Source organism: Lithobates pipiens, unplaced genomic scaffold (genome assembly GCF_037356315.1).
Source record: "Lithobates pipiens isolate NorthernLeopardFrog02 unplaced genomic scaffold, aLitPip1_a1.2 Scaffold_22, whole genome shotgun sequence".
In the NCBI taxonomy this organism is placed as follows: domain Eukaryota; kingdom Metazoa; phylum Chordata; class Amphibia; order Anura; family Ranidae; genus Lithobates; species Lithobates pipiens.
In genome coordinates, this window is record NW_027507784.1 from 2,491,146 (window position 1) to 2,518,589 (window position 27,444).

The 27,444-nt window shown below is 51.5% G+C and overlaps 1 protein-coding gene across 1 annotated transcript; it reads right to left on the bottom strand.

Moving 5' to 3' along the window:
* Positions 1 to 16,246: 16,246 nt before the first annotated feature.
* Positions 16,247 to 17,392, bottom strand: LOC143925301 (taste receptor type 2 member 9-like). The gene has a single exon (XM_077449884.1). It carries the CDS (start codon positions 17,390 to 17,392, stop codon positions 16,247 to 16,249), a length of 1,146 nt encoding a protein of 381 aa, XP_077306010.1.
* Positions 17,393 to 27,444: the final 10,052 nt, after the last annotated feature.

Genomic DNA, 27,444 nt, shown 5'->3' on the forward strand with positions numbered 1-27,444 from the left:
GGGGGGTGGGGATAGTGGAGTGGGCAGTGGTGGGGATGGGGTTAGGAATGGGTGAGGACAGTGGGGTAGGGCAGTGGTGGGGATGGGTGAGGACAGTGGTAAGGATATAGAAGGGGATGGTGTTGGGAATGGGTGGAACAGTGGTGGGGACAGAGGTTGGGACAGTGGCAAGCACGGTAGTGGTGGCAGTGTAGGGGACAGTGGGGGGATGGAGGTTGAAATTGGTGGGGACAGTGGTGAGGATACTGGAGGGGGTGGCAATGGGTTAGGATAGTAATGGGGACAGTGGCAAGGACAGTGAGGGGAACAGTATTAAGGATGGTGATGGGAACAGTGGTGGGGATGGGAGTAGGGATCATGAGCCCTTGTTGGGGTAACCCTGCCCAATGAACAGCCTTAGACACCCTTGCACCGGATCTGCTTCCCAGTTATGGTGGTGGTGGGGTGTCTCCTTATTTTCTTTGTGTATATAGAAGGGTGGGTGGTGGTGGGGAAGGGGGGTGGGAATGGATGGGGAAAATGGAAGAGATAGTGAAGGAGGAGTTATGGGGAGGGGGGTCACAAAGGGTGGGAACAGTGGTGGGTACGGTGTTCCTACAGATTCCAACCCCATCCTCACCACTGCCCCACCCTTTCCATCACCATCCCCGCCACCCTCTCCACTGTACCCACGACCATCATCACCACTGGCCCCACCCACCCCCTCCACTGTCTCCACCACCATCCTCTCCACTGTCCTCTCCACTATTACCACCACCGTCCCCTCCACTGTCCCCTCCACCGTCCTCACCACCGTCCCCTCCACCGTCCTCACCCCCGTCCCCTCCACCGTCCCCTCCACTGTCCTCACCCCCGTCCCCTCCACCGTCCTCACCGCCGTCCCCTCCAACGTCCCCTCCACCGTCATCACCACCGTCCTCACCACCGTCCCCTCCACCGTCCTCACCACTGTCCCCTCCACCGTCCTCACCACCGTCCCCTCCACCGTCCTCACCACCGTCCTCACCACTGTCCCCTCCACCATCCTCACCACCATCCCCTCCACTGTCCCCTCCACCGTCCTCACCACCGTCCTCACCACCATCCCCTCCACTGTCCCCTCCACCTTCCTCACCACCGTCCCCTCCACCGCCCCCTCCACCGTCCCCTCCACCGTCCTCACCACCGTCCTCACCACCGTCCCCTCCACCATCCCCTCCACCGTCCTCACCACCGTCCTCACCACCATCCTCACCACCGTCCCCTCCACCGCCCCCTCCACCGTCCCCTCCAGCGTCCTCACCACCGTCCCCTCCACCGTCCCCTCCACCGTCCTCACCACCGTCCCCTCCACCGTCCCCTCCACCGTCCTCACCACCGTCCCCTCCACCGTCCTCACCACCGTCCCCTCCACCGTCCCCTCCACCGTCCTCACCACTGTCCCCTCCACCGTCCTCACCACCGTCCTCACCACTGTCCTCACCACTGTCCCCTCCACCGTCCTCACCACCGTCCCCTCCACCGTCCTCACCACCGTCCCCTCCACCGTCCTCACCACCGTCCCCTTCACCGTCCTCACCACCGTCCCCTCCACTGTCCCCTCCACCGTCCTCACCACCGTCCTCACCACCGTCCTCAGCACCGTCCCCTCCACTGTCCCCTCCACCGTCCAATCCACCATCCTCACCCCCGTCCCCTCCACCGTCCTCACCCCCGTCCCCTCCACCGTCCTCACCACCGTCCCCTCCACCGTCATCACCACCGTCCTCACCACCGTCCCCTCCACCGTCCTCGACACCGTCCTCACCACTGTCCTCACCACTGTCCCCTCCACCGTCCTCACCACCGTCCCCACCACCGTCCTCACCACTGTCCCCTCCACCGTCCTCACCACTGTCCCCTCCACCGTCCTCACCACCGTCCTCACCACCGTCCTCACCACTGTCCCCTCCACCGTCCTCACCACCGTCCTCACCACTGTCCCCTCCACCGTCCCCTCCACCGTCCTCACCCCCGTCCCCTCCACCGCCCCCTCCACCGTCATCACCACCGTCCTCACCACCGTCCCCTCCACCGTCCTCACCACTGTCCTCACCACTGTCCCCTCCACCGTCCTCACCACCGTCCCCTCCACCGTCCTCACCACCGTCCTTACCACTGTCCCCTCCACCGTCCTCACCACTGTCCTCACCACTGTCCCCTCCACCGTCCTCACCACCGTCCCCTCCACCGTCCTCACCACCGTCCTTACCACTGTCCCCTCCACCGTCCTCACCACTGTCCTCACCACTGTCCCCTCCACCGTCCTCACCACTGTCCCCTCCACCGTCCCCTCCACCGTCCTCACCACCGTCCCCTCCACCGTCCTCACCACCGTCCCCTCCACCGTCCTCACCACCGTCCCCTCCACCGTCCCCTCCACCGTCCTCACCACCGTCCTCACCACCGTCCTCACCACCGTTCCCTCCACTGTCCCCTCCACCGTCCCCTCCACCGTCCTCACCACCGTCCTCACCACCGTCCCCTCCACCGTCCCCTCCACCGTCCTCACCACTGTCCCCTCCACCGTCCCCTCCACCGTCCTCACCACCGTCACCTCCACCGTCACCTCCACCGTCCCCTCCACCGTCCTCACCACCGTCCCCTCCACCGTCCCCTCCACCGTCCTCACCACCGTCCTCACCACGTCCCCTCCACCGTCCCCTCCACCGTCCTCACCACCGTCCTCACCACCGTCCTCACCACCGTCCTCACCACCGTCCCCTCCACCGTCCCCTCCACCGTCCTCACCACCGTCCTCACCACCGTCCCCTCCACCGTCCTCACCACCGTCCTCACCACCGTCCCCTCCACCGTCCTCACCACCGTCCCCTCCACCGTCCTCACCACTGTCCCCTCCACTGTCCTCACCACCGTCCTCACCACCGTCCCCTCCACTGCCCTCACCACCGTCCTCACCACTGTCCCCTCCACCGTCCTCACCACCGTCCCCTCCACCGTCCTCACCACCGTCCTCACCACTGTCCCCTCCACCGTCCTCACCACTGTCCCCTCCACCGTCCTCACCACCGTCCTCACCACCGTCCCCTCCACTGTCCCCTCCACCGTCCTCACCACCGTCCTCACCACCGTCCCGTCCACTGTCCCCTCCACCGTCCCCTCCACCGTCCTCACCCCCGTCCCCTCCACCGTCCCCTCTACCGTCATCACCACCGTCCTCGACACCGTCCTCACCACTGTCCTCACCACTGTCCCCTCCACCGTCCTCACCACCGTCCCCTCCACCGTCCTCACCACCGTCCTCACCACTGTCCCCTCCACCGTCCTCACCACCGTCCTCACCACTGTCCCCTCCACCGTCCTCATCACTGTCCCCTCCACCGTCCTCACCACCGTCCCCTCCACCGTCCTCACCACCGTCCCCTCCACCGTCCTCACCACCGTCCTCACCACCGTCCCCTCCACTGTCCCCTCCACCGTCCTCACCACCGTCCTCACCACCGTCCCCTCCACCATCCTCATCACCGTCCCCTCCACCGTCCCCTCCACCGTCCTCACCACCGTCCCCTCCACCGTCCTCACCACCATCCTCACCACTGTCCCCTCCACCGTCCCCTCCACCGTCCCCTCCACCGTCCCCTCCACCGTCCTCACCACCGTCCTCACCACCGTCCCCTCCATCGTCCTCACCACCGTCCTCACCACTGTCCCCTCCACCGTCCCCACCACCGTCCTCACAACCGTCCTCACCACTGTCCCCTCCACCGTCCTCATCACTGTCCCCTCCACCGTCCCCTCCACCGTCCTCACCACCGTCCCCTCCACCGTCCTCACCACCGTCCCCTCCACCGTCCTCACCACCGTCCCCTCCACTGTCCTCACCACCGTCCTCACCACCGTCCCCTCCACCGTCCTCACCACCGTCCCCTCCACCGTCCTCACCACCGTCCTCACCACTGTCCCCTCCACCGTCCCCTCCACCATCCTCATCACCGTCCCCTCCACCGTCCCCTCCACCGTCCTCACCACCGTCCCCTCCATCGTCCTCACCACCGTCCTCACCACTGTCCCCTCCACCGTCCCCACCACCGTCCTCACAACCGTCCTCACCACTGTCCCCTCCACCGTCCTCATCACTGTCCCCTCCACCGTCCCCTCCACCGTCCTCACCACCGTCCCCTCCACCGTCCTCACCACCGTCCCCTCCACTGTCCTCACCACCGTCCTCACCACCGTCCCCTCCACTGTCCCCTCCACTGTCCCCTCCACCGTCCCCTCCACCGTCCTCACCACCGTCCCCTCCACCATCCTCATCACCGTCCCCTCCACCGTCCCCTCTACCGTCCTCACCACCGTCCCCTCCACCGTCCTCACCACCGTCCTCACCACTGTCCCCTCCACCGTCCCCTCCACCATCCTCATCACCTTCCCCTCCACCGTCCCCTCCACCATCCTCACCACCGTCCCCTCCATCGTCCTCACCACCGTCCTCACCACTGTCCCCTCCACCGTCCTCACCACCGTCCCCTCCACTGTCCACAAACTAGTGTATGTAATGAGTGAGCCCGAGCAACCTGCGGCGCTAACACAGGCAATTAAAAACGAACACTCAGGGCTGATGTACCCACAGACCGTGGTGGGTAGTAGTAAAGGTGTAATAGTGAACGTGCACGTATGTTGTATAGTATATAGGTGAGAAGATTGTGGGACGGCAATCAATTAAAAACGAAACCTCAGCCTGTATGGGTCCGTAGACGTGACAGACCCTGGATGTAAGCCCTAGCTGATAGAAATTCTACGACAGGAATGACACAAATGAAATGCTATGACAAAACAACAGAGACAGGTAGCAAAACAAACCCTCGGGCTAGCGTACCCACAGACCGTGGTGGGTAGACGTACAAGTGCAAAGAAATGAGCGTGCAGCGTATGACATATGTAATATGGGCAAGAAGATTGTGGACAACAAACTGTCCCCTCCACCGTCCTCACCACCGTCCTCACCACCGTCCCCTCCACTGTCCCCTCCACCGTCCTCACCACCGTCCTCACCACCGTCCCGTCCACTGTCCCCTCCACCGTCCCCTCCACCGTCCTCACCCCCGTCCCCTCCACCGTCCCCTCTACCGTCATCACCACCGTCCTCGACACCGTCCTCACCACTGTCCTCACCACTGTCCCCTCCACCGTCCTCACCACCGTCCCCTCCACCGTCCTCACCACCGTCCTCACCACTGTCCTCACCACTGTCCCCTCCACCGTCCTCACCACCGTCCTCACCACTGTCCCCTCCACCGTCCTCATCACTGTCCCCTCCACCGTCCTCACCACCGTCCCCTCCACCGTCCTCACCACCGTCCCCTCCACCGTCCTCACCACCGTCCTCACCACCGTCCCCTCCACTGTCCCCTCCACCGTCCTCACCACCGTCCTCACCACCGTCCCCTCCACCATCCTCATCACCGTCCCCTCCACCGTCCCCTCCACCGTCCTCACCACCGTCCCCTCCACCGTCCTCACCACCGTCCTCACCACTGTCCCCTCCACCGTCCCCTCCACCGTCCCCTCCACCGTCCCCTCCACCGTCCTCACCACCGTCCTCACCACCGTCCCCTCCATCGTCCTCACCACCGTCCTCACCATTGTCCCCTCCACCGTCCCCACCACCGTCCTCACAACCGTCCTCACCACTGTCCCCTCCACCGTCCTCATCACTGTCCCCTCCACCGTCCCCTCCACCGTCCTCACCACCGTCCCCTCCACCGTCCTCACCACCGTCCCCTCCACCGTCCTCACCACCGTCCCCTCCACTGTCCTCACCACCGTCCTCACCACCGTCCCCTCCACCGTCCCCTCCACCGTCCTCACCACCGTCCCCTCCACCGTCCTCACCACCGTCCTCACCACTGTCCCCTCCACCGTCCCCTCCACCATCCTCATCACCGTCCCCTCCACCGTCCCCTCCACCGTCCTCACCACCGTCCCCTCCATCGTCCTCACCACCGTCCTCACCACTGTCCCCTCCACCGTCCCCACCACCGTCCTCACAACCGTCCTCACCACTGTCCCCTCCACCGTCCTCATCACTGTCCCCTCCACCGTCCCCTCCACCGTCCTCACCACCGTCCCCTCCACCGTCCTCACCACCGTCCCCTCCACCGTCCTCACCACCGTCCCCTCCACTGTCCTCACCACCGTCCTCACCACCGTCCCCTCCACTGTCCCCTCCACTGTCCCCTCCACCGTCCCCTCCACCGTCCTCACCACCGTCCTCACCACCGTCCCCTCCACCATCCTCATCACCGTCCCCTCCACCGTCCCCTCTACCGTCCTCACCACCGTCCCCTCCACCGTCCTCACCACCGTCCTCACCACTGTCCCCTCCACCGTCCCCTCCACCATCCTCATCACCTTCCCCTCCACCGTCCCCTCCACCATCCTCACCACCGTCCCCTCCATCGTCCTCACCACCGTCCTCACCACTGTCCCCTCCACCGTCCTCACCACCGTCCCCTCCACTGTCCACAAACTAGTGTATGTAATGAGTGAGCCCGAGCAACCTGCGGCGCTAACACAGGCAATTAAAAACGAACACTCAGGGCTGATGTACCCACAGACCGTGGTGGGTAGTAGTAAAGGTGTAATAGTGAACGTGCACGTATGTTGTATAGTATATAGGCGAGAAGATTGTGGGACGGCAATCAATTAAAAACGAAACCTCAGCCTGTATGGGTCCGTAGACGTGACAGACCCTGGATGTAAGCCCTAGCTGATAGAAATTCTACGACAGGAATGACACAAATGAAATGCTATGACAAAACAACAGAGACAGGTAGCAAAACAAACCCTCGGGCTAGCGTACCCACAGACCGTGGTGGGTAGACGTACAAGTGCAAAGAAATGAGCGTGCAGCGTATGACATATGTAATACGGGCAAGAAGATTGTGGACAACAAACAATTAAAAATGAAACTTCAGCCCGTATAGGTACGTAGACATGACAGATCCTGGATGTGAGTACTCACCCAAATGTAAAGACAGGAAAACTACGAACGAAATGCAATGACAGAAACACAGGTAGCAACATAAACCCCCCCCCCCCCCCCAGGCCAAGTGTACCCACAGACCGTGGCGGGTAGACGTACAAGCGTAATGAAATGAACATGCATCGTAAGATGAATGGTATATGAGCGAGGAGATTGTGGTGAACAATCATAGAAAATAAAACCTCGGCCCATATGGAACTGTAGGCGTGACAGATCATGAGCTGTGGGCACTGCTAACTAACCCAGCTGTACGAAGAACACTGAAAGCACGATGACGATGAAATGACGATGAAATGGCTATAGTGTATGCCGCGGCTGAACGGCACCGTCAAGCTATGACAGGACATGCTGGAGATGACCGCTATGACAGAAAACCAACAGAAACGCTAAAACATGAACGCAGATTATGCTGACAAACTGCTTGTGACAGAACATACTATGACAGGACTACAGGCTGGACCTGCTCTGCCTGGACAAAGCAGCGCCTGGACCGCACAGCGACTGGACCACGCCGTGCATAACCTGTGAATTGCATGAGAATGGCAATTGCAAGTGAAACCGTAAAAAACGAGTACGAAACGTGCGTGAAAAACAAAGCATGAGAACGTCAAATCGGATGAGAACGTAAAACGAAACGAGAACGTAAAATGAAACGAAACCGTAAAACGAAACGAGAACCTAACTGCATGAGAACGTAAAATGAAACGAGAACATGACTTCATGAGAACATAAAACGAAAACGAGAACGTAAAATGAAACGAGAACCTAACTGCATGAGAACGTAAAATGAAACGAGAACATGACTTCATGAGAACATAAAACGAAAACGAGAACGTAAAATGAAACGAGAACCTAACTACATGAGAACGTAAAATGAAACGAGAACGTAAAACGAAAACGAGAACGTAAAACGAAACGAGAACCTAACTACATGAGAACGTAAAACGAAAACGAGAACATAACTGCATGAAAATGCAAATGCATGGAAACGCAACTGCATGAAGACGTAACCACTTTGAGAACGTAATCGCTTAGAGAACGTGAATGACCCGAGACCGTAATCGCATAAGACCGCAAATGCATGAGAACGTAACGCATGAGAAAACCATAAAATGCACAAGAACGTAAAATTGCATGAGAAAACCGGGAATAGCACGAGAACATGAATGGCACGAGAATATAATAGCACAAGAACGCAACCTGTACAAGACTGCAAATTGCCCAAGAATGCAAATTGCACATAGAACGTGGAGCTCAGGCGGGGGGGAACCCCGCCACGTGGAGCTCAGGCGGGGGGGACCCCGCCACGTGGAGCTCAGGCGGGGGGGAACCCCGCCACGTGGAGCTCAGGCGGGGGGAGGACCCCGCCACGTGGAGCTCAGGCGGGGGGTGAACCCCGCCACGTGGAGCTCAGGCGGGGGTGAACCCCGCCACGTGGAGCTCAGGCGGGGGGGACCCCGCCACGTGGAGCTCAGGTGAGGGGGAACCCCGCCACGTGAAGCTCAGGCGGGGGGACCCCGCCACGTGAAGCTCAGGCGGGGGGACCCCGCCATGTGGAGCTCAGGCGGGGGGAGGGGACCCCGCCACGTGGAGCTCAGGCGGGGGGTGAACCCCGCCACGTGGAGCTCAGGCGGGGGGGGGAACCCTGCCACGTGGAGCTCAGGCGGGGGGGGCGGCTATTAGGTACTCAGCTCTCTCTGGGGAACTGTTAATGATGGTGTAGCCTAATGCTGCTACAAATGACAGAGAGTTTCCTAACAGTTTTAGTAGTTACATGAAAATACGGAACAGAAAAAACCTCTTCCCTCCATTGACGGCTCATAGATGTCTAAGCAATGGATTGGCACAGGAGTAGCACTGCATCCATCCAAAAAGGAGGAGTCTAGGGCAGGGCAACTCCAAACAGTATGCAGTAAAGCTCACCTTGTTCTCAGTGTTAACAGATATCTGGGACAAAGGGATACATGACATGAAGATCCACTGGGGAGAGGTAGAAGCAGGTGACAAACTAGTACCCGGATTCTAGGTACCAGTACGAATTGATTTGTAAGAGAGTGTGACACAGGGAAGTGGCCATTTTGACGTGTCTACTCCAGTGGGGTACAGAGAGGATGTATCAGCTGTTGAATTGTATCGTTTAGCATTTATTTTTTTTTTATATAATTTAAGAATTGCTAGAACAGGAGGAAATTTCTTGAATGCTCCAGGGGGCGTCTGCTGCAAAAAAGCACTGGAAACCAAAGTCCTCAATAAAAAAGGGGAGGCTTGGCAATGTGACACAAAGCCAAACATGACACTTGTCACTTACAGAATCAGCATAACGCCCCCTCCCCCGGCAGAAAGGAGGCAGGCGGGAGACACTGTTCCCCCCGCAGCCACCCGGCGGACCAACCCCCACCACCCCCCCGGGCAGGCTAGCGCATCCTCCCCCCCTCCCCCCGGCGGAACACCGGGAGAAGGAGGCGGGCGGGAGAAACAGCTCCCCCGCAGCCACCCGGCAGGCTAGCGCGTCCTCCCCCTCCCCCCCGGCAGGCAGCCCCCTCATGGCGCCGGTGTCTTGTCAAATAGCGTCCTCCATCAGACAGTGTCCGCTGCGTACTGCGCATGCGCAGTACACAGGAACACAGATTCCGAAAATTGCCGAGGATGAACGGCGCCTGCGCCGTGAGTGGAGGTGGTAGCCCCACCATCCAAGTGGACATAGAGTTAGAATAAAAAAGAGCCGAGCGCAGCGAGGCCGAGCCCGAAGCGTGGCGAGCGAAGCCCCTCTAAAATTCACAACCCTATGTCCGCTTGGATGGTGGGGCTACCACCTCCACTCACGGCGCAGGCGCCGTTCAGCTTCGGAGATTTTCCGAAGCTTCGTCTGCTCCGTACTGAGCATGCGCATTTTTAGATTTACAGTACTCCACTCAAAACAAATTCACATGTAGGAAAAGATGAAAAACATGTTCCATAGTGCAAACCGTTTTTTTTTTATTTAATAAATTTCTCATGCGCAAATAAAAACATACGTACACAATTTTAAAATTGTAAAATCGTTATCATTAATGTCACTCGCAGTGCGATTAGGTTTGTCTCACCGCAGTCCTGAGCACATCAAGATCGTACACGGTCTCAGCGTTCCACGGCGGGTCCCGGGTAAACATTCAAACCATCTCCTCTGCGATGACGTGTAGCTGCTTGGTCACGCCCAATACGCGTTTCGTCACTACGTCTTCGTAGTGGGAACATGTAGTGGGAACTTTGTGGGAACAGTTTAAGGATAGTGTGGGGGGATGGGGTATCACCGGTTCAGGCTGGTGGTGGGGGTGTAATGGTGCGGGGGATGGGGTATCACCGGTTCAGGCTGGTGGTGGGGGTGTAATGGTGTGGGGGATGGGGTATCACCGGTTCAGGCTGGTGGTGGGGGTGTAATGGTGCGGGGGATGGGGTATCACCGGTTCAGGCTGGTGGTGGGGGTGTAATGGTGTGGGGGATGGGGTATCACCGGTTCAGGCTGGTGGTGGGGGTGTAATGGTGCCGGGAATGGGGTATCACCGGTTCGTAGTGGGAACATGTAGTGGGAACTTTGTGGGAACAGTTTAAGGATAGTGTGGGGGGATGGGGTATCACCGGTTCAGGCTGGTGGTGGGGGTGTAATGGTGCGGGGGATGGGGTATCACCGGTTCAGGCTGGTGGTGGGGGTGTAATGGTGTGGGGGATGGGGTATCACCGGTTCAGGCTGGTGGTGGGGGTGTAATGGTGCGGGGGATGGGGTATCACCGGTTCAGGCTGGTGGTGGGGGTGTAATGGTGTGGGGGATGGGGTATCACCGGTTCAGGCTGGTGGTGGGGGTGTAATGGTGCGGGGAATGGGGTATCACCGGTTCAGGCTGGTGGTGGGGGTGTAATGGTGCGGGGAATGGGGTATCACCGGTTCAGGCTGGTGGTGGGGGTGTAATGGGGTGGGGGATGGGAATTCACTGGTTCAGGCTGGTGGTGGGGGTGTAATGGTGTGGGGGATGGGGTATCACCGGTTCAGGCTGGTGGTGGGGGTGTAATGGTGTGGGGGATGGGGTATCACCGGTTCAGGCTGGTGGTGGGGGTGTAATGGTGTGGGGGATGGGGTATCACCGGTTCAGGCTGGTGGTGGGGGTGTAATGGTGCGGGGAATGGGGTATCACCGGTTCAGGCTGGTGGTGGTGGTGTAATGGTGTGGGGGATGGGGTATCACCGGTTCAGGCTGGTGGTGGGGGTGTAATGGTGCGGGGGATGGGGTATCACCGGTTCAGGCTGGTGGTGGGGGTGTAATGGTGTGGGGGATGGGGTATCACCGGTTCAGGCTGGTGGTGGGGGTGTAATGGTGTGGGGGATGGGGTATCACCGGTTCAGGCTGGTGGTGGGGGTGTAATGGTGTGGGGGATGGGGTATCACCGGTTCAGGCTGGTGGTGGGGGTGTAATGGTGCGGGGGATGGGGTATCACCGGTTCAGGCTGGTGGTGGGGGTGTAATGGTGTGGGGGATGGGGTATCACCGGTTCAGGCTGGTGGTGGGGGTGTAATGGTGTGGGGGATGGGGTATCACCGGTTCAGGCTGGTGGTGGGGGTGTAATGGTGTGGGGGATGGGGTATCACCGGTTCAGGCTGGTGGTGGGGGTGTAATGGTGTGGGGGATGGGGTATCACCGGTTCAGGCTGGTGGTGGGGGTGTAATGGTGTGGGGGATGGGATATCACCGGTTCAGGCTGGTGGTGGGGGTGTAATGGTGTGGGGGATGGGGTATCACCGGTTCAGGCTGGTGGAGGGGGTGTAATGGTGTGGGGGATGGGATATCACCGGTTCAGGCTGGTGGAGGGGGTGTAATGGTGTGGGGGATGGGGTGTCCTTCCAGCAGGATAATGCCCCATGTCACAAAGCTCCAATCATCTCACCACTGGACAATGAGGTCCCTGTCCTCCAATGGCCTCCACACTCACCACATCTCTGAGGAACGTTTCCAACACCTCGTTGTAGCTATTTCACCAAGAATGAAGGCCAAAGGGGGTCCAACCCGCTACCAGCAAGGGGGACCTAATAAAGGGGGCGGTGAGTGGATGTTTATCATTAAATATTTAAATGGCTTTACTGCTTGGATAAGGGTCTGGTGTGACTTTTTTTGGGGGGGGGGGGAGATCCCACTATTGATTTTTGCATACAGCAGACACACACCTAACAGTAGCTTACCTCCGCCTTGCAGTTTGTCCTCTGACTGGTCTGCTAGGCCACCACACACACACAGATCTCCGTCTGGCAGATCTGCTGGTTCAGACTGAACACATAGACAGTACAATCCAACAATCTCTCGGGGATCCTAGGCAAGCTCAGTACACAGAAGACTCCCATTCGTTGAATTATTTAATACCCCAAAAGTAAGCAGTGCGTAAAAACATGTACAGAGAAAAAGAATTACAAAAAAATCAAAAAAGACAAAAAAGGACAAACACAGAGATGACTATTCACTATGAAAATAAAAGGGATAATAAATTAAATAAATTTACCGATGTTTATCCTATGACGGAAGCATGTTAGAACGTCCCCAATCACCCGGTTAGACCCATATCTCAGGCTCCTCAATTTATAGAGATATGGATGTGGGCTGGACTTTAGTCCTCAGCAAATCAGCCCTGAGGGGTGTTCCCTTCCCAACCTGGGGGATATAGATGTGGGTTGGACTTTATCCTTAGCCAATCAGCCCTGATGGGTGTTCCCTTCCCAGCCTGGAGGATATGGATGTGGGCTGGACTTTAGCTCTTGGACAATCAGCCCTGAGGGGTGTTCCCTTCCCAGGTCGGAGGATAGAGATGTGGGCTGGACTTTATCCTTGGCCAATCAGCCCTGAGGGGTGTTCCCTTCCCAGCCCGGAGGATATGGATGTGGGCTGGACTTTAGCTCTTGGACAATCAGCCCTGAGGGGTGTTCCCTTCCCAGCCCGGAGGATAGAGATGTGGGCTGGACTTTATCCTTGGCCAATCAGCCCTGAGGGGTGTTCCCTTCCCAGCCCGGAGGATAGAGATGTGGGCTGGACTTTATCCTTGGCCAATCAGCCCTGAGGGGTGTTCCCTTCCCAGCCCAGAGGATATGGATATGGGCTGGACTTTATCCTTGGCCAATCAGCCCTGAGGGGTGTTCCCTTCCCAGCCCGTAGGATAGAGATGTGGGCTGGACTTTATCCTTGGCCAATCAGCCCTGAGGGGTGTTCCCTTCCCAGCCCGGAGGATATGGATGTGGACTGGACTTTATCCTTAGCCAATCAGCCCTGAGGAGTGTTCCCTTCTCACCCTAGAGGATATGAATGTGGGTGGGCCTTTAGCCCTTAGCCAATTAGCCCTGGGAGATTTTCTCTTCCCAGCCCAAAAGATGTGAATGTGGGCTGGACTTTAGCCCTTGTCCAACCAGTCCTGGGAGGCGTTCCCTTCCGAACCCACAGGATGGTTCTATGTTCTGAAGGGACCGGAGTTAAATGGGCCAGGAATGGTTTGATGGTCGGGTCAGAAATAGAATTCCCAACACCAGCGCGTCAGTCAGGCGCCATATAACTGTTTTGGGGGTTTCACACACTACACATACAATTTTTATGTACATTTACCCCGAAATGTGTACGATCAGAAGGAATTATTTTCATCTCTCTGCAACTAATATTTTAGTTTTTCTTATGAGAGATAAGATAGATTCCTCTAATCTTTGACAAATCAACGGTGGGTAGACACTTGGGGCCTTCCTCCAGGTGCACAGGCCTCGTCCCCTACTGGGCTTGTAGATGAATTGACTAGGACTTTCCTTCGAGGCTCAGTGAGGTAACAACTCTACAATATATCTACAAGGATGGGGACATTTTATTGGCACCTACAGTGGTGTGAAAAAGTGTTTGCCCCCTTCCTCATTTCCTGTTCCTTTGCATGTTTGTCACACTTAAGTGTTTCGGAACATCAAACCAATTTAAACAATAGTCAAGGACAACACAAGTAAACACAAAATGCAATTTGTAAATGAAGGTGTTTATTATTAAAGGTGAAAAAAAATCCAAACCATCATGGCCCTGTGTGAAAAAGTGATTGCCCCCTAAACCTAATAACTGGTTGGGCCACCCTTAGCAGCAACAACTGCAACCAAGCGTTTGCGATAACGTGCAATGGGGCTTTTACAGCGTCCTGGAGGAATTTTGGCCCACTCATCTTTGCAGAATTGTCCTAATTCAGTTACATTAGAGGGTTTTCGAGCATGAACGGCCTTTTTAAGGTCATACCACAACATCTCAATAGGATTCAGGTCAGGACTTTGGCTAGGCCACTCCAAAGTCTTCATTTTGTTTTTCTTCAGCCATTCGGTGGTGGACTTGCTGGTGTGTTTAGGATCATTGTCCTGCTGCAGAACCCAAGTTCGTTTCCGCTTGAGTACACGAACAGATGGTCGGACATTCTCCTTCAGGATCTCTTGGTAGACAGCAGAATTCATAGTTCCTTTTATCACGGCAAGTCTTCCAGGTCCTGAAGCAGCAAAACAGCCCCAGACCATCACACTACCACCACCATATTTTACTGTTGGTATAATGTTCTTTTTATGAAATGCAGTGTTCCTTCTACGCCAGATATACTTGGACACACACCTTCCAAAGAGTTCCACTTTTGTCTCATCGCTCCACAGAATGTTGTCCCAAAAGTCTTGGGGATCATCAAGATGTGTTGTGGAGAAATTGAGACGAGCTTTGATGTTCTTTTTGCTCAGCAGTGGTTTTCTCCTTGGAACTCTGCCATGCAGGCCATTTTTGCCCAGTCTTTTCCTGATGGTGGAGGCATGAACGCTGACCTTAACTGAGGCAAGTGAGGCCTGCAGTTCCTTGGACGTTGTTGTGGGGTCTTTTGTGACCTCTTGGATGAGTCGTCGCTGCGCTCTTGGGGTAATTTTGGGCGGCCGGCCACTCCTGGGAAGGTTCACCACTGTTCCATGTCTTCGCCATTTGTGGATAATGGCTCTCACTGTGGTTCGCTGGATTCCCAAAGCTTTGGAAATGGCTTTATAACCCTTTCCAGACTGATAGATCTCAATTACTTTCTTTCTCAATTGTTCCTGAATTTCTTTGGGTCTCGGCATGATGTGTAGCTTTTAAGGATCTTCTGGTGGACCTTACTGTGTCAAGCAGCTCCTATTTAAGTGATGCCTTGATTGTGAACAGGTGTGGCAATAATCAGGCCTGGGTGTGGCTAGAGAAATTGAACTCAGGTGTGGACAACCACAGTTATAGTATGTTTTAACAAGGGGGGCAATCACTTTTTCACACAGGGCCATGATGGTTTGGATTTTTTTTCACCTTTAATAACAAACACCTTCATTTACAAATTGCATTTTGTGTTTACTTGTGCTGTCCTTGACTATTGTTTAAATTGGTTTGATGTTCCGAAACACTTAAGTGTGACAAACATGCAAAGGAACAGGAAATGAGGAAGGGGGCAAACACTTTTTCACACCACTGTAAGTGTCAGTCCTAGCCAACAGGCTGGCCCTTTTTATTTCAGATACCAATTTGGGACCATCTGTCCACTGAATTAAGAGAATATAGGGTCTTTAACACCACTGAAATAAATTCTATCTACAATGCTACTTCTACGTCTATGTCCAAGCGTTTGAGCGAAGAGGGTGTATTGAGGGTCCAGTGAGGCCATAGGTCCTGTAGGCAATACCATTTGAATACAATTTTTATCCAATTTTTATCCATTCCCTTGAGATGAATTAAGGAATTTAATGTGTTTATACCTATGTAATACTATTATTTATTAACTGCATTGTTATCATTTTTACTGCTTATTATTGTTATCACCATCAACTTATATGGATTGTGTCTAATGGCCCAATTATTATATCTATGTAACTGCTCAATAATGATACCATGTATTTATAGAATTCTAACTGAGCTTTCTAACAAAATTCCGTACATTCATCCTAGTATCCTTTTGCTGTCCGGTTCTTCATATAAAGTCCCACCTTCCCCTCTTTTTTAAATACACCCTCTTTGCTCAAATGCATATGGGATGGATATTCATGACTCTACCAAATCATGATATCATTTAAAGTCCCTAGGGATGGAAATACATGACCTTACCCGGGCCTTGGCTTCCTAAAAGTCCCTAACTTCTCGCCGGAAAAAATTAAGTTTTTTCCAACTTTTTTCCCCTATGTCCAGGCGTTGGTAAGACTATACCACTTTTACATTTATGTTACAACATCACTGGGAAGTTTGACCTTCTTGCCAGACCAGCTGCTTTTCAGAAGCGTTGGGCAAAGTTTGGAGTTTCCCAGGATCACAATGGTGGACTGAGCGGTGGGATAGATCAGAACAAAGAACAGTGCCGCCAGGTCGGAGGTGGATTGAACAGTCAGGGAGGACGCCAAGAGGCTGACCTCGGAGAGGTAGAAGATGGAGTAGAATACGATGAGATAGACCATGGTCCGTGCCGCCCTCATGTGAGCGTCCAGTCTGGGAACGCTGAAACCTGAAGGATTGTACTTCATACTATGGTAGTGGACCAACAGAGAGGTCAGAGTGAGGATGATGGAGAGGACAGCCAGTACAAATGGCAAACAGCAGCCGAAGGTAATGGTCAGAAATTGATAGGTCTTACTCAGTTGGATGGTGGCCTCAATCATCCTAGGACTGGAGGTGATGTTCCCGGTTATGGCAGCCAACTCCATGTTGGGGTTAACAATCCAAGGACTAGAGGTGACATTCCCGGTGATGTCAGAAAGATTAACGTTGGCGCCGACGATAAAAGAACTGGAGGTGACATTCCTGGTGAGCTTCAAATTAATTTCCCAAATGCTTGCAAGGCTTGTGGCAAAGGACCCAACTCCAGACCCTATTAGGAATCTGGTCACAACATTGGTGATGTTAGTCTTTAGATAAATGAAGAAACTGAGCTTGAAGCTGACGATCCTCAGGCAGTAGTAGACACACAGAGCGGCCGTGATCCAAAAACTGAAGTAGAACTGGAAGATCAGAAAGACAGAGATAAGGCAGGAGATGTTGTGGTATTGGAGCATCTCAGGGAAGATGATGAACAGGAAGGTGCCGATGTTCATGTCGCACTGCAGGCCAATGTTGTTGACGGCCATGAGAACCAAAATCTTATCACACAGACTCAGTGGGCGACCTCTTCTTCTGTCAACGGCATTCACACCTATAATGTAGATGTTTAAGAGGACCCCCAACCCACACTCAGCTATGGCACAGATGAGCCCCACCACCCAGATAAAGGCCACCATCCTCTGTCCTACCGTGTGTCTGAGCTGAATGAGGAAAGGTAGAGGAACGTTCATTAAAACTGATTGACTGGATGCAAATATCTCCACGATGTTCATCACCAGATCTCACGCAATGGGAAATCTGATCTTCTGCCTATAGGGTAGAGAGCCTAAGCAATATTCATAATATTCCATCACAGGACATGAGAGGGGGGGAGGGGTATTGGCATCTCTCTCTGCAAATGCTCATCGATTATTGCAATTGATTCTAGATATTGGTTATTAATAAAATGTAGGACAAAAACTGGAAAAAGCCAAAAATGAATCCGAGGAAGTTTACAAGATCATAAACATTAGCTGTTATTTTATCTACATTTATATTTTGTTATATATTCTCATAGAGCCACAAATATTCAATATATATATATATATATAACACAAAACACAAGAGCTATATATATATATATATATATATATATATATATATATGTAGCTCTTGTGTTTTTGTCATTTAATATTCCTGGAACTGCAGTTTGGTTTTGGGTTCCATTTTACAAAATTTTGGTCTCGGTACCAGTCTAGCTGCATTGAGTTGTGTTCTGCTTGACCATAGGTGGCGCTGTCATCTCTGGAAGGTGCTAGAACGCAGTCCAGTTAGGTGCATTGAGTGCAAATTCTTTCTCGGGAAACCAGCCCAGTGGGAGTGTCGTTTTGCTCTGCATTCTGGGAGAGGGTACTTAAGGTGTTTACGTCACAGGCTTCGGGGGTTCCGGGCCAGAAGTGCTTTCTGTCTGTTTGGTCCTGGTCCTCCTGACCAGCCCCCAGAGCTCTCATGGCCTAGGGTGGGGATCCACCCAATTCCGAGTCTCGGGGGCTGGCTGGCCTGAGGCAAAGTAACTGGAAGGAGGATTCATAGGTGGTCCAGTGCCGTCTCGGTTTGTGGAGAGGCCCAGCAACTGGAGAAGCATCCAGGGAAGGACTCTTCAGGAGAAGGCCACGCAAAAGGCTGGCTTCTCAGAAGGAGCCTGGAGGCTTAGTTGAAAGACCCCAAGTGAATCTGGTCTCGTATGGTATCGCCGGACTGGCTGCAAGATACTGGTACCATACGAGGGTTCTCTAAAGCCGCGTACACACGGGCGGATTGTATGGCCTACTTAGTCCGCCATACAATCCGACGGACAGTTCGTCCTACTTTCGAATGAACGGACTTGACCACACACGGATGCACAAACAGTCCGTCGAAAGCTTGCGCGATGACGTGTACAGCACGTACGACGGGACTAGAAATAGGAAGTCTAATACACAGCAAAGCACCCTTTCGCCGTGTAAATCCTTTCTGAGCATGCGCCATTCTTAGTCCGTCGAACTAGCCTACTCACGAGCGGACTGTCCGCTGAAACCAAAGTATGACGGACAGTATTATGGAAATTCCGAAATACTTAGTCCACCAGACTGCACGCTGAAAAAGTCCGCTGAAACCCACACACGAGCGGACTGTCCACTGAAATGTGTTTTGACGGACTAAGTTGGCCATACAGTCCGCCTGTGTGTACGCGGCTTTAGTTTGTCTACATCCTTCACTTATTCAAGTGTTCTACAACAAGTCTGTGGCAGAGAATTTATTCAAGTCTTCTATAACAAGTCTGTGGCAGATCCTGCCCTAGGGGGGACATGTATCAATAAAAAAAAGTTTGTAAAAAATGAGCAGTGATTTATTGATGCTTAAAGTAAAAGTATAAAAATAAAAAAATACTTTCAATATAGTTCCTGGGGGGTCCCCTTAGTCCACCTGTAAAGTGGCACATCCATGCTGTGTATAGAAGCTGCTGCAGCAATAATTCTATTTATAAAGCCCAGAAAGTTAAATTTTCCCTGCAAGCTTTCTTTATTTTGTAAGTAACGGGTTGGGGAGCCAGTCTGTATGACGAGGCCACAATGCAGTGCACTGGGAACAAGATTAGAGATTTTTTTGGATAAATTCTGGTGTCTCTACCACAGACCTTGGATTTCTACTTCTGTAATGGGTACAGAAAGATTGTTCTTTGGGTGGCGCCTTCAAGAATTGGCCTTGCTGTAAAAAAACTTTAATGATATGCACCTGTCAAACAGGTGCAGAACAATTGGTCTTTGGGTGTAAATTGTGCCCAAGAAACCTACACCAAAAAAATTATTCCAGATGAAATCAACATCCACAACACTAGGCAGCCTAGAAGTCCCTCAGAGATTCCACATCCCAAAAACAGTTAGTAGGCGACATCAGCATCATAGCTCATAGTTTATAGTTCATAGTTGCTGGTAAACCAGGACTGATTCGTTTGGATAAAAGTCAGACGGTCCACGGAGTCTGTGGACAGACCCATTCTATGATCAGTAACAAAACCTCCTGCAGCACCGAATGCCCATTCAGAAAGCACGCTGGATGCAGGGCAGCCCAGCAGCTCATTAGCATACTGGGCAAGTTCTGGCCAGTGGTCTATTCTCATGACCTAGCAAGCCAGTGGTTCGTCGACTGGAAAGCTCTCCATCTTTGTTTTGCCCCTAGATTATGATCCACCACGTGATGCAGGTGCTGCCAATGGAGTGTGGAAGCTGACTGCCCTGGACAGTGAGGACTAAAAAAAATTGAGAAATGCATCACATAGGCGGCCACCTTCTCCATCGCTCCTCTCTTAAGACCAACAGAAGCCTCAAAACAATGTGTTCCACAACACTGTAACCTTCCAGAGTCAGAAAAAGCATTCCATAAACTTCTCTTTGAGGTGTCTTTAAGAGATTTCACCTTCTGCACTCTCTGTGGGGATGGGATGAGTTCTGAGACTTTTCCCTTATAACGGTGGTCAAGGAGGGTTGCCAATCAATAATGATCCTTTTCCTTTATGCCACGTGTTCTTGGGTCCTTTCGCAGCTTCGTAGCATGAGGGAGCCCATGCACCGCAAATTTGCAGAGGCATGAGAAACAGACTCTTCGGGGGCCCTGAGGATTACAGTATTTGGAACTGCCTCTGCCCAGCCAAGAACTACTCCCAAGGGTTCTACGGATGGAAAACCATCTCTTACTGTTTGACGTGTGTCTTCCTCTGCTTCAATGCCTGAATCCTCCTCCTCCTCCTTCTCCTCTCTCCTCTTGTGTGTTCTGTGGAACAATGGTGTCTGCATAAAGTGGGCCTTGAGAGGAAGGGAGGTCCTCCTCCTCATCCTGCTGCTTTGCCTCAGGTGCTCTGTCCATAATGCCCCACAGAGTCTGCTCCAGCAAGATCACAACAGGGATTGTGTCACTGATGCATGCGTTGTCACGGCTCATCATCCTTGTGGCCTCTTCAAATGGTGACAATACAGAGCATGCATCCTTTGTGAGCAGCCATTGCGTGGGGAAAATAGCCGGGCCGGCCTGAGCTGGTCATTGTGCCGTACTCGCACAGGTACTCGTTGACAGCCCTCTGCTGTATGTGCAGCTGCTACAGCATTTCCAAAGTCGAGTTTCACCTGGTGGGCATGGTCACAAATCAGGCGGTTTACGGGCAGGTGAAATTCCCACTGAATTTCAGCCAACCGAGCACTGGCTGTGTATGACCACCTAAAATGGCTACAGACTCTTCTGGCCGGCTTTAGTAGATCTTCCAACCCAGGGTACCTATTTAGGAAACGCTACACCACCAAATTGAGGACTGTCATGGTTATGCAATAGAGTTGGTATGCTTACCTGTTTCCATGTGTTCATCTCTAGAGACCAGCCGACCCTCACCTGACTGCTTTTGTAATCCATCCTCTGGCATGGCTCCACCCTAGCTCCTATCAGAGAACTCTATATTAACCTGTGCACTGCAGGCCAACCCTGCTGATCAACCTTTGTGTGTTTAGCTTCCTGTTACCTGCCGTGTGCTCTTCTGTTGTTCTGTTACCGACTTTGGCGTGTCCTTGACTATCCCTGTTTGCCTGTGATCCTGACCTTTTGGCGTGTCCCTGACTATTCCTGTCTGCTTGTGGCCCCGACCTTGGCTTTATCCCTCACTATCCTTATCCTCCTGTTGCCTACTGTGGGTGTGAGCTGGGGGACCCTGGGGGTCGCGACCTGGAGCCAGTTGCAGCCAAGTCCATCCTCACCACTAGAGGCGCTGGTGAACACCTGCTGGCTCTTAGACTCCGCGCCCCAGGGAATCTTACGCTCTAACCCCAGTGGGATCTGTCCCCCGTCTGCAGCAGTCAGCCCTAGGGTCCACAACCTTGCGGTGCACTCCTGATCCCTACGGTGTGCACCTGTCACCTCTCCTCAAGGTGACCTGACAAGGACATGTGCCAGGCATGGCACACACTTGTGTCAACTTTCTGTGTCTAAGGGCGGACAGGAGGTTTGAGCCGTTATCACACACCACCAATCCTGGCTCCAGTTAGCGTGGTGTGAACCACCTCTGGATTTGCCCCTGGAGAGCTGCAAGAATCTCTGCTCCGGTGCGGTTCCTGTCCCCTAGAAAACACCAGCTGAAGCACTGCATGGCACCTTTTAGCCTGACTCATTGAATAGCCCTTTGAACGCTTAGGCGGTAGTTTAGGTTGATAGGACAATTCAGCAGAGGAGGGCATGGAGGAGGAGGAGGGGGTAGAGCTGATGAATCTGGAATCATCACCAGCTGTATGGAGATGTGGGGGCACAATATGCTGCAGCACTGAACCCTGTTCTGCATCCTTCTGAGTTGCAAGCAGAGTTACCCAGTTTGCTGTAAACAAAATATATTGTCCCTGCCCATGCTTGCTGGACCACATGTCAGCAGTAACGTGGACTTTGCAGCTAAATGCCTTGACCAATGATGCTACAACATTGCCTTTCATGTGGTGGTAGAGAGATGTAATGGTCTTACGTGAAAAGAAATAGCTTCTGCGAACCTGCCATTGTGCTACAGCACATTCTGCAAATTCACGGAAGGGGTCAGAATCCACCAGGTGGAAAGGCAGAAGTTCTAGAGCTAGCAGCTTTGAAACACTTGCACTTAGACGCTGGGCACGTGGGTGTGGCACGGACTCTATTTTTTTTTCCTCCACTGCAGCAGATGGGGCAGAGAAATTTGCCGGCTATAGTCTACAGTTAGTGATGTGCTGCAAGGACCTGGGACACACCACACTATACCATCATCCCTGTCAGTGGAGGCTGCTGAGAGGTCATGAGGTATAGCAGGGACAGACAGAGGTGAGTAGGGAGGAAAGACAGATTGGTGCCAGTTGTGTGGCTTTTAGGTTCTCTTGCCAACGGGCTGCATGGTGGGAGGTTAAAGGCCTGGTCACACATGTGGTACCCAAATGGTTGGTGTTTTTGACATGCTTGATGAGCTTCAGACAAAGTTTGTACTAAAAACGGGCCAGACAGCTGAGCTGTGGGGAGTGGACTGGGAGATCACAGCTCCACAATGTGATGGGATAGGGTGGCTGCTCTCTACTTTTCCATGATGGTTGCCTCGTTGGGGTTGTGCCTCACCCTCACTTTCCTCCTCTTCTCTATCTGGCACCCAGGTCACGTCAGTGACCTCATCATCATCATCATCATCTCCTCCATCCTCATCATCATCATCTCCTCCATCCTCATCATCATCTCCTCCATCCTCATCATCTCCTCCATCCTCATCATCGCCGGAGACAACTTGGCAATGCGCTGCGGCTGGGGGAACAAGACTGCCAATTGGTTGTGTACCGGTGTCCTCCTTCCTCTGTAGGCTCACGTTCCCGCCTTCCTCTACCTCAGAACCAACATCAGAATCCAGCAATGGTATCACCAAGGGGCAAGTGGCTGACGCTGTGGCCAAATAACTGCGTTATATTTATGATTATTTTGCCACTTTTATATTTCAATAAGACTGACAAGTTTAAAAAAAATTACTAATATGAAAATGTATCTTGGTTGGTATATTTAGTATTTTTTTAGGTTTTTTTTCTGGCAATTCTGTTTCTATGCTGATGTAAGCTATTTTTGTTTATATATATTTTTTGTCTTGTATATATGTAAATATGTTTTTTGTTATGTTTTTAAGATTTTTAATAAAATAAATATACACTCTAATGTCCCCTTCCCCCACAGTCACATCAGTCTCTGTACAGAGGAGCTTACACTCTAATGTCCCCTCCCCCCACAGTCACATCAGTCTCTGTACAGAGGAGCTTACACTCTAATGTCCCCTTCCCCCACAGTCACATCAGTCTCTGTACAGAGGAGCTTACACTCTAATGTCCCCTCCCCCCACAGTCACATCAGTCTCTGTACAGAGGAGCTTACACTCTAATGTCCCCCCCCCCCCCCACAGTCACATCAGTCTCTGTACAGAGGAGCTTACACTCTAATGTCCCCTCCCCCCACAGTCACATCAGTCTCTGTACAGAGGAGCTTACACTCTAATGTCCCCTCCCCCCCACAGTCACATCAGTCCCTGTACAGAGGAGCTTACACTCTAATGTCCCCTCCCCCCCACAGTCACATCAGTCCCTGTACAGAGGAGCTTACACTCTAATGTCCCCTCCCCCCACAGTCACATCAGTCTCTGTACCAGAGGAGCTTACACTCTAATGTCCCCTCTCCCCACAGCCACATCAGTCTCTGTACCAGAGGAGCTTACACTCTAATGTCCCCTCCCCCCACAGTCACATCAGTCCCTGTACAGAGGAGCTTACACTCTAATGTCCCCTCCCCCCCACAGTCACATCAGTCTCTGTACAGAGGAGCTTACACTCTAATGTCCCCTCCCCTCAGAGTCACATCAGTCTCTGTACAGAGGAGCTTACACTCTAATGTCCCCTCCCCCCCCACAGTCACATCAGTCTCTGTACAGAGGAGCTTACACTCTAATGTCCCCTCCCCCCACAGTCACATCCGTCCCTGTACAGAGGAGCTTACACTCTAATGTCCCCTCCCCCCCCACAGTCACATCAGTCTCTGTACAGAGGAGCTTACACTCTAATGTCCCCTCCCCCCACAGTCACATCAGTCCCTGTACAGAGGAGCTTACACTCTAATGTCCCCTCCCCCCCCACAGTCACATCAGTCTCTGTACAGAGGAGCTTACACTCTAATGTCCCCTCCCCCCACAGTCACATCCGTCTCTGTACAGAGGAGCTTACACTCTAATGTCCCCTCCCCCCACAGTCACATCAGTCCCTGTACAGAGGAGCTTACACTCTAATGTCCCCTCCCCCCCCACAGTCACATCAGTCTCTGTACAGAGGAGCTTACACTCTAATGTCCCCTCCCCCCCCACAGTCACATCAGTCCCTGTACAGAGGAGCTTACACTCTAATGTCCCCTCCCCCCCCCACAGTCACATCAGTCTCTGTACAGAGGAGCTTACACTCTAATGTCCCCTCCCCCACAGTCACATCAGTCTCTGTACAGAGGAGCTTACACTCTAATGTCCCCTCCCCCACAGTCACATCAGTCTCTGTACAGAGGAGCTTACACTCTAATGTCCCCTCCCCCCCACAGTCACACACTATTTTTATTATACATTTATTTAGCTCTGACATATAATGTAGTGTGTACGGTGTATATAATGTCGTGTTGTACGGTGTATATAATGTCGTGTTGTATGGTGTATATAATGTCGTGTTGTACGGTATATATAATGTAGTGTGTACGGTGTATATAATGTCATGTTGTACGGTATGTAGTGTGTACGGTATATATAATGTAGTTTGTACGGTGTATATAATGTCGTGTTGTACGGTATATATAATGTAGTGTGTACGGTGTATATAATGTCGTGTTGTACGGTATATATAATGTAGTGTGTACAGTGTATATAATGTCGTGTTGTACGGTATATATAATGTAGTGTGTACGGTATATATAATGTAGTTTGTACGGTGTATATAATGTCGTGTTGTACGGTATATATAATGTAGTGTGTACGGTGTATATAATGTCGTGTTGTACGGTATGTAGTGTGTACAGTGTATATAATGTCGTGTTGTACGGTATATATAATGTAGTGTGTACGGTGTATATAATGTAGTGTGTACGGTGTATATAATGTAGTGTGTACGGTGTATATAATGTAGTGTGTATGGTGTATATAATGTCGTGTTGTATGGTGTATATAATGTCGTGTTGTACGGTGTATATAATGTCGTGTTGTATGGTGTATATAATGTAGTGTGTACGGTGTATATAATGTAGTGTGTACAGTGTATATAATGTAGTGTGTACGGTGTATATAATGTAGTGTGTATGGTATATATAATGTCATGTTGTACGGTGTATATAATGTAGTGTTGTACGGTATGTAGTGTGTACAGTGTATATAATGTCGTGTTGCGCAGTGTATATAATGTAGTGTGTACAGTGTATATAATGTCGTGTTGTACGGTGTATATAATGTCATGTTGTACGGTGTATATAATGTCGTGTTGTACGGTGTATATAATGTCGTGTTGTACGGTGTATATAATGTCGTGTTGCGCAGTGTATATAATGTAGTGTGTACAGTGTATATAATGTCGTGTTGTACGGTGTATATAATGTAGTGTGTACGGTATATATAATGTCGTGTTGCGCAGTGTATATAATGTAGTGTGTATGGTATATATAATGTAGTGTGTACAGTGTATATAATGTCGTGTTGTACGGTGTATATAATGTAGTGTGTACGGTATATATAATGTCGTGTTGCGCAGTGTATATAATGTAGTGTGTATGGTATATATAATGTAGTGTGTACAGTGTATATAATGTCGTGTTGTACGGTGTATATAATGTAGTGTGTACGGTATATATAATGTCGTGTTGTACGGTGTATATAATGTAGTGTGTATGGTATATATAATGTCGTGTTGTACGGTGTATATAATGTAGTGTGTATGGTGTATATAATGTAGTGTGTACGGTATATATAATGTCGTGTTGTACGGTGTATATAATGTAGTGTGTATGGTATATATAATGTCGTGTTGTACGGTATATATAATGTCGTGTTGTACGGTGTATATAATGTAGTGTGTATGGTATATATAATGTCGTGTTGTACGGTATATATAATGTAGTGTGTATGGTGTATATAATGTAGTGTGTATGGTATATATAATGTCGTGTTGCGCAGTGTATATAATGTAGTGTGTACAGTGTATATAATGTCGTGTTGTACGGTGTATATAATGTCATGTTGTACGGTGTATATAATGTCGTGTTGTACGGTGTATATAATGTCGTGTTGTACGGTGTATATAATGTCGTGTTGCGCAGTGTATATAATGTAGTGTGTACAGTGTATATAATGTCGTGTTGTACGGTGTATATAATGTAGTGTGTACGGTATATATAATGTCGTGTTGCGCAGTGTATATAATGTAGTGTGTATGGTATATATAATGTAGTGTGTACAGTGTATATAATGTCGTGTTGTACGGTGTATATAATGTAGTGTGTACGGTATATATAATGTCGTGTTGTACGGTGTATATAATGTAGTGTGTATGGTATATATAATGTCGTGTTGTACGGTGTATATAATGTAGTGTGTATGGTGTATATAATGTAGTGTGTACGGTATATATAATGTCGTGTTGTACGGTGTATATAATGTAGTGTGTATGGTATATATAATGTCGTGTTGTACGGTATATATAATGTCGTGTTGTACGGTGTATATAATGTAGTGTGTATGGTATATATAATGTCGTGTTGTACGGTATATATAATGTAGTGTGTATGGTGTATATAATGTAGTGTGTATGGTATATATAATGTCGTGTTGTACGGTATATATAATGTCGTGTTGTACGGTGTATATAATGTAGTGTGTATGGTGTATATAATGTAGTGTGTACGGTATATATAATGTCGTGTTGTACGGTATATATAATGTAGTGTGTATGGTGTATATAATGTAGTGTGTATGGTATATATAATGTCGTGTTGTACGGTGTATATAATGTAGTGTGTATGGTGTATATAATGTAGTGTGTATGGTATATATAATGTAGTGTGTACGGTGTATATAATGTAGTGTGTACGGTGTATATAATGTAGTGTGTATGGTATATATAATGTCGTGTTGTACGGTATATATAATGTAGTGTGTATGGTGTATATAATGTAGTGTGTATGGTATATATAATGTAGTGTGTACGGTGTATATAATGTAGTGTGTACAGTGTATATAATGTCGTGTTGTACGGTGTATATAATGTAGTGTGTATGG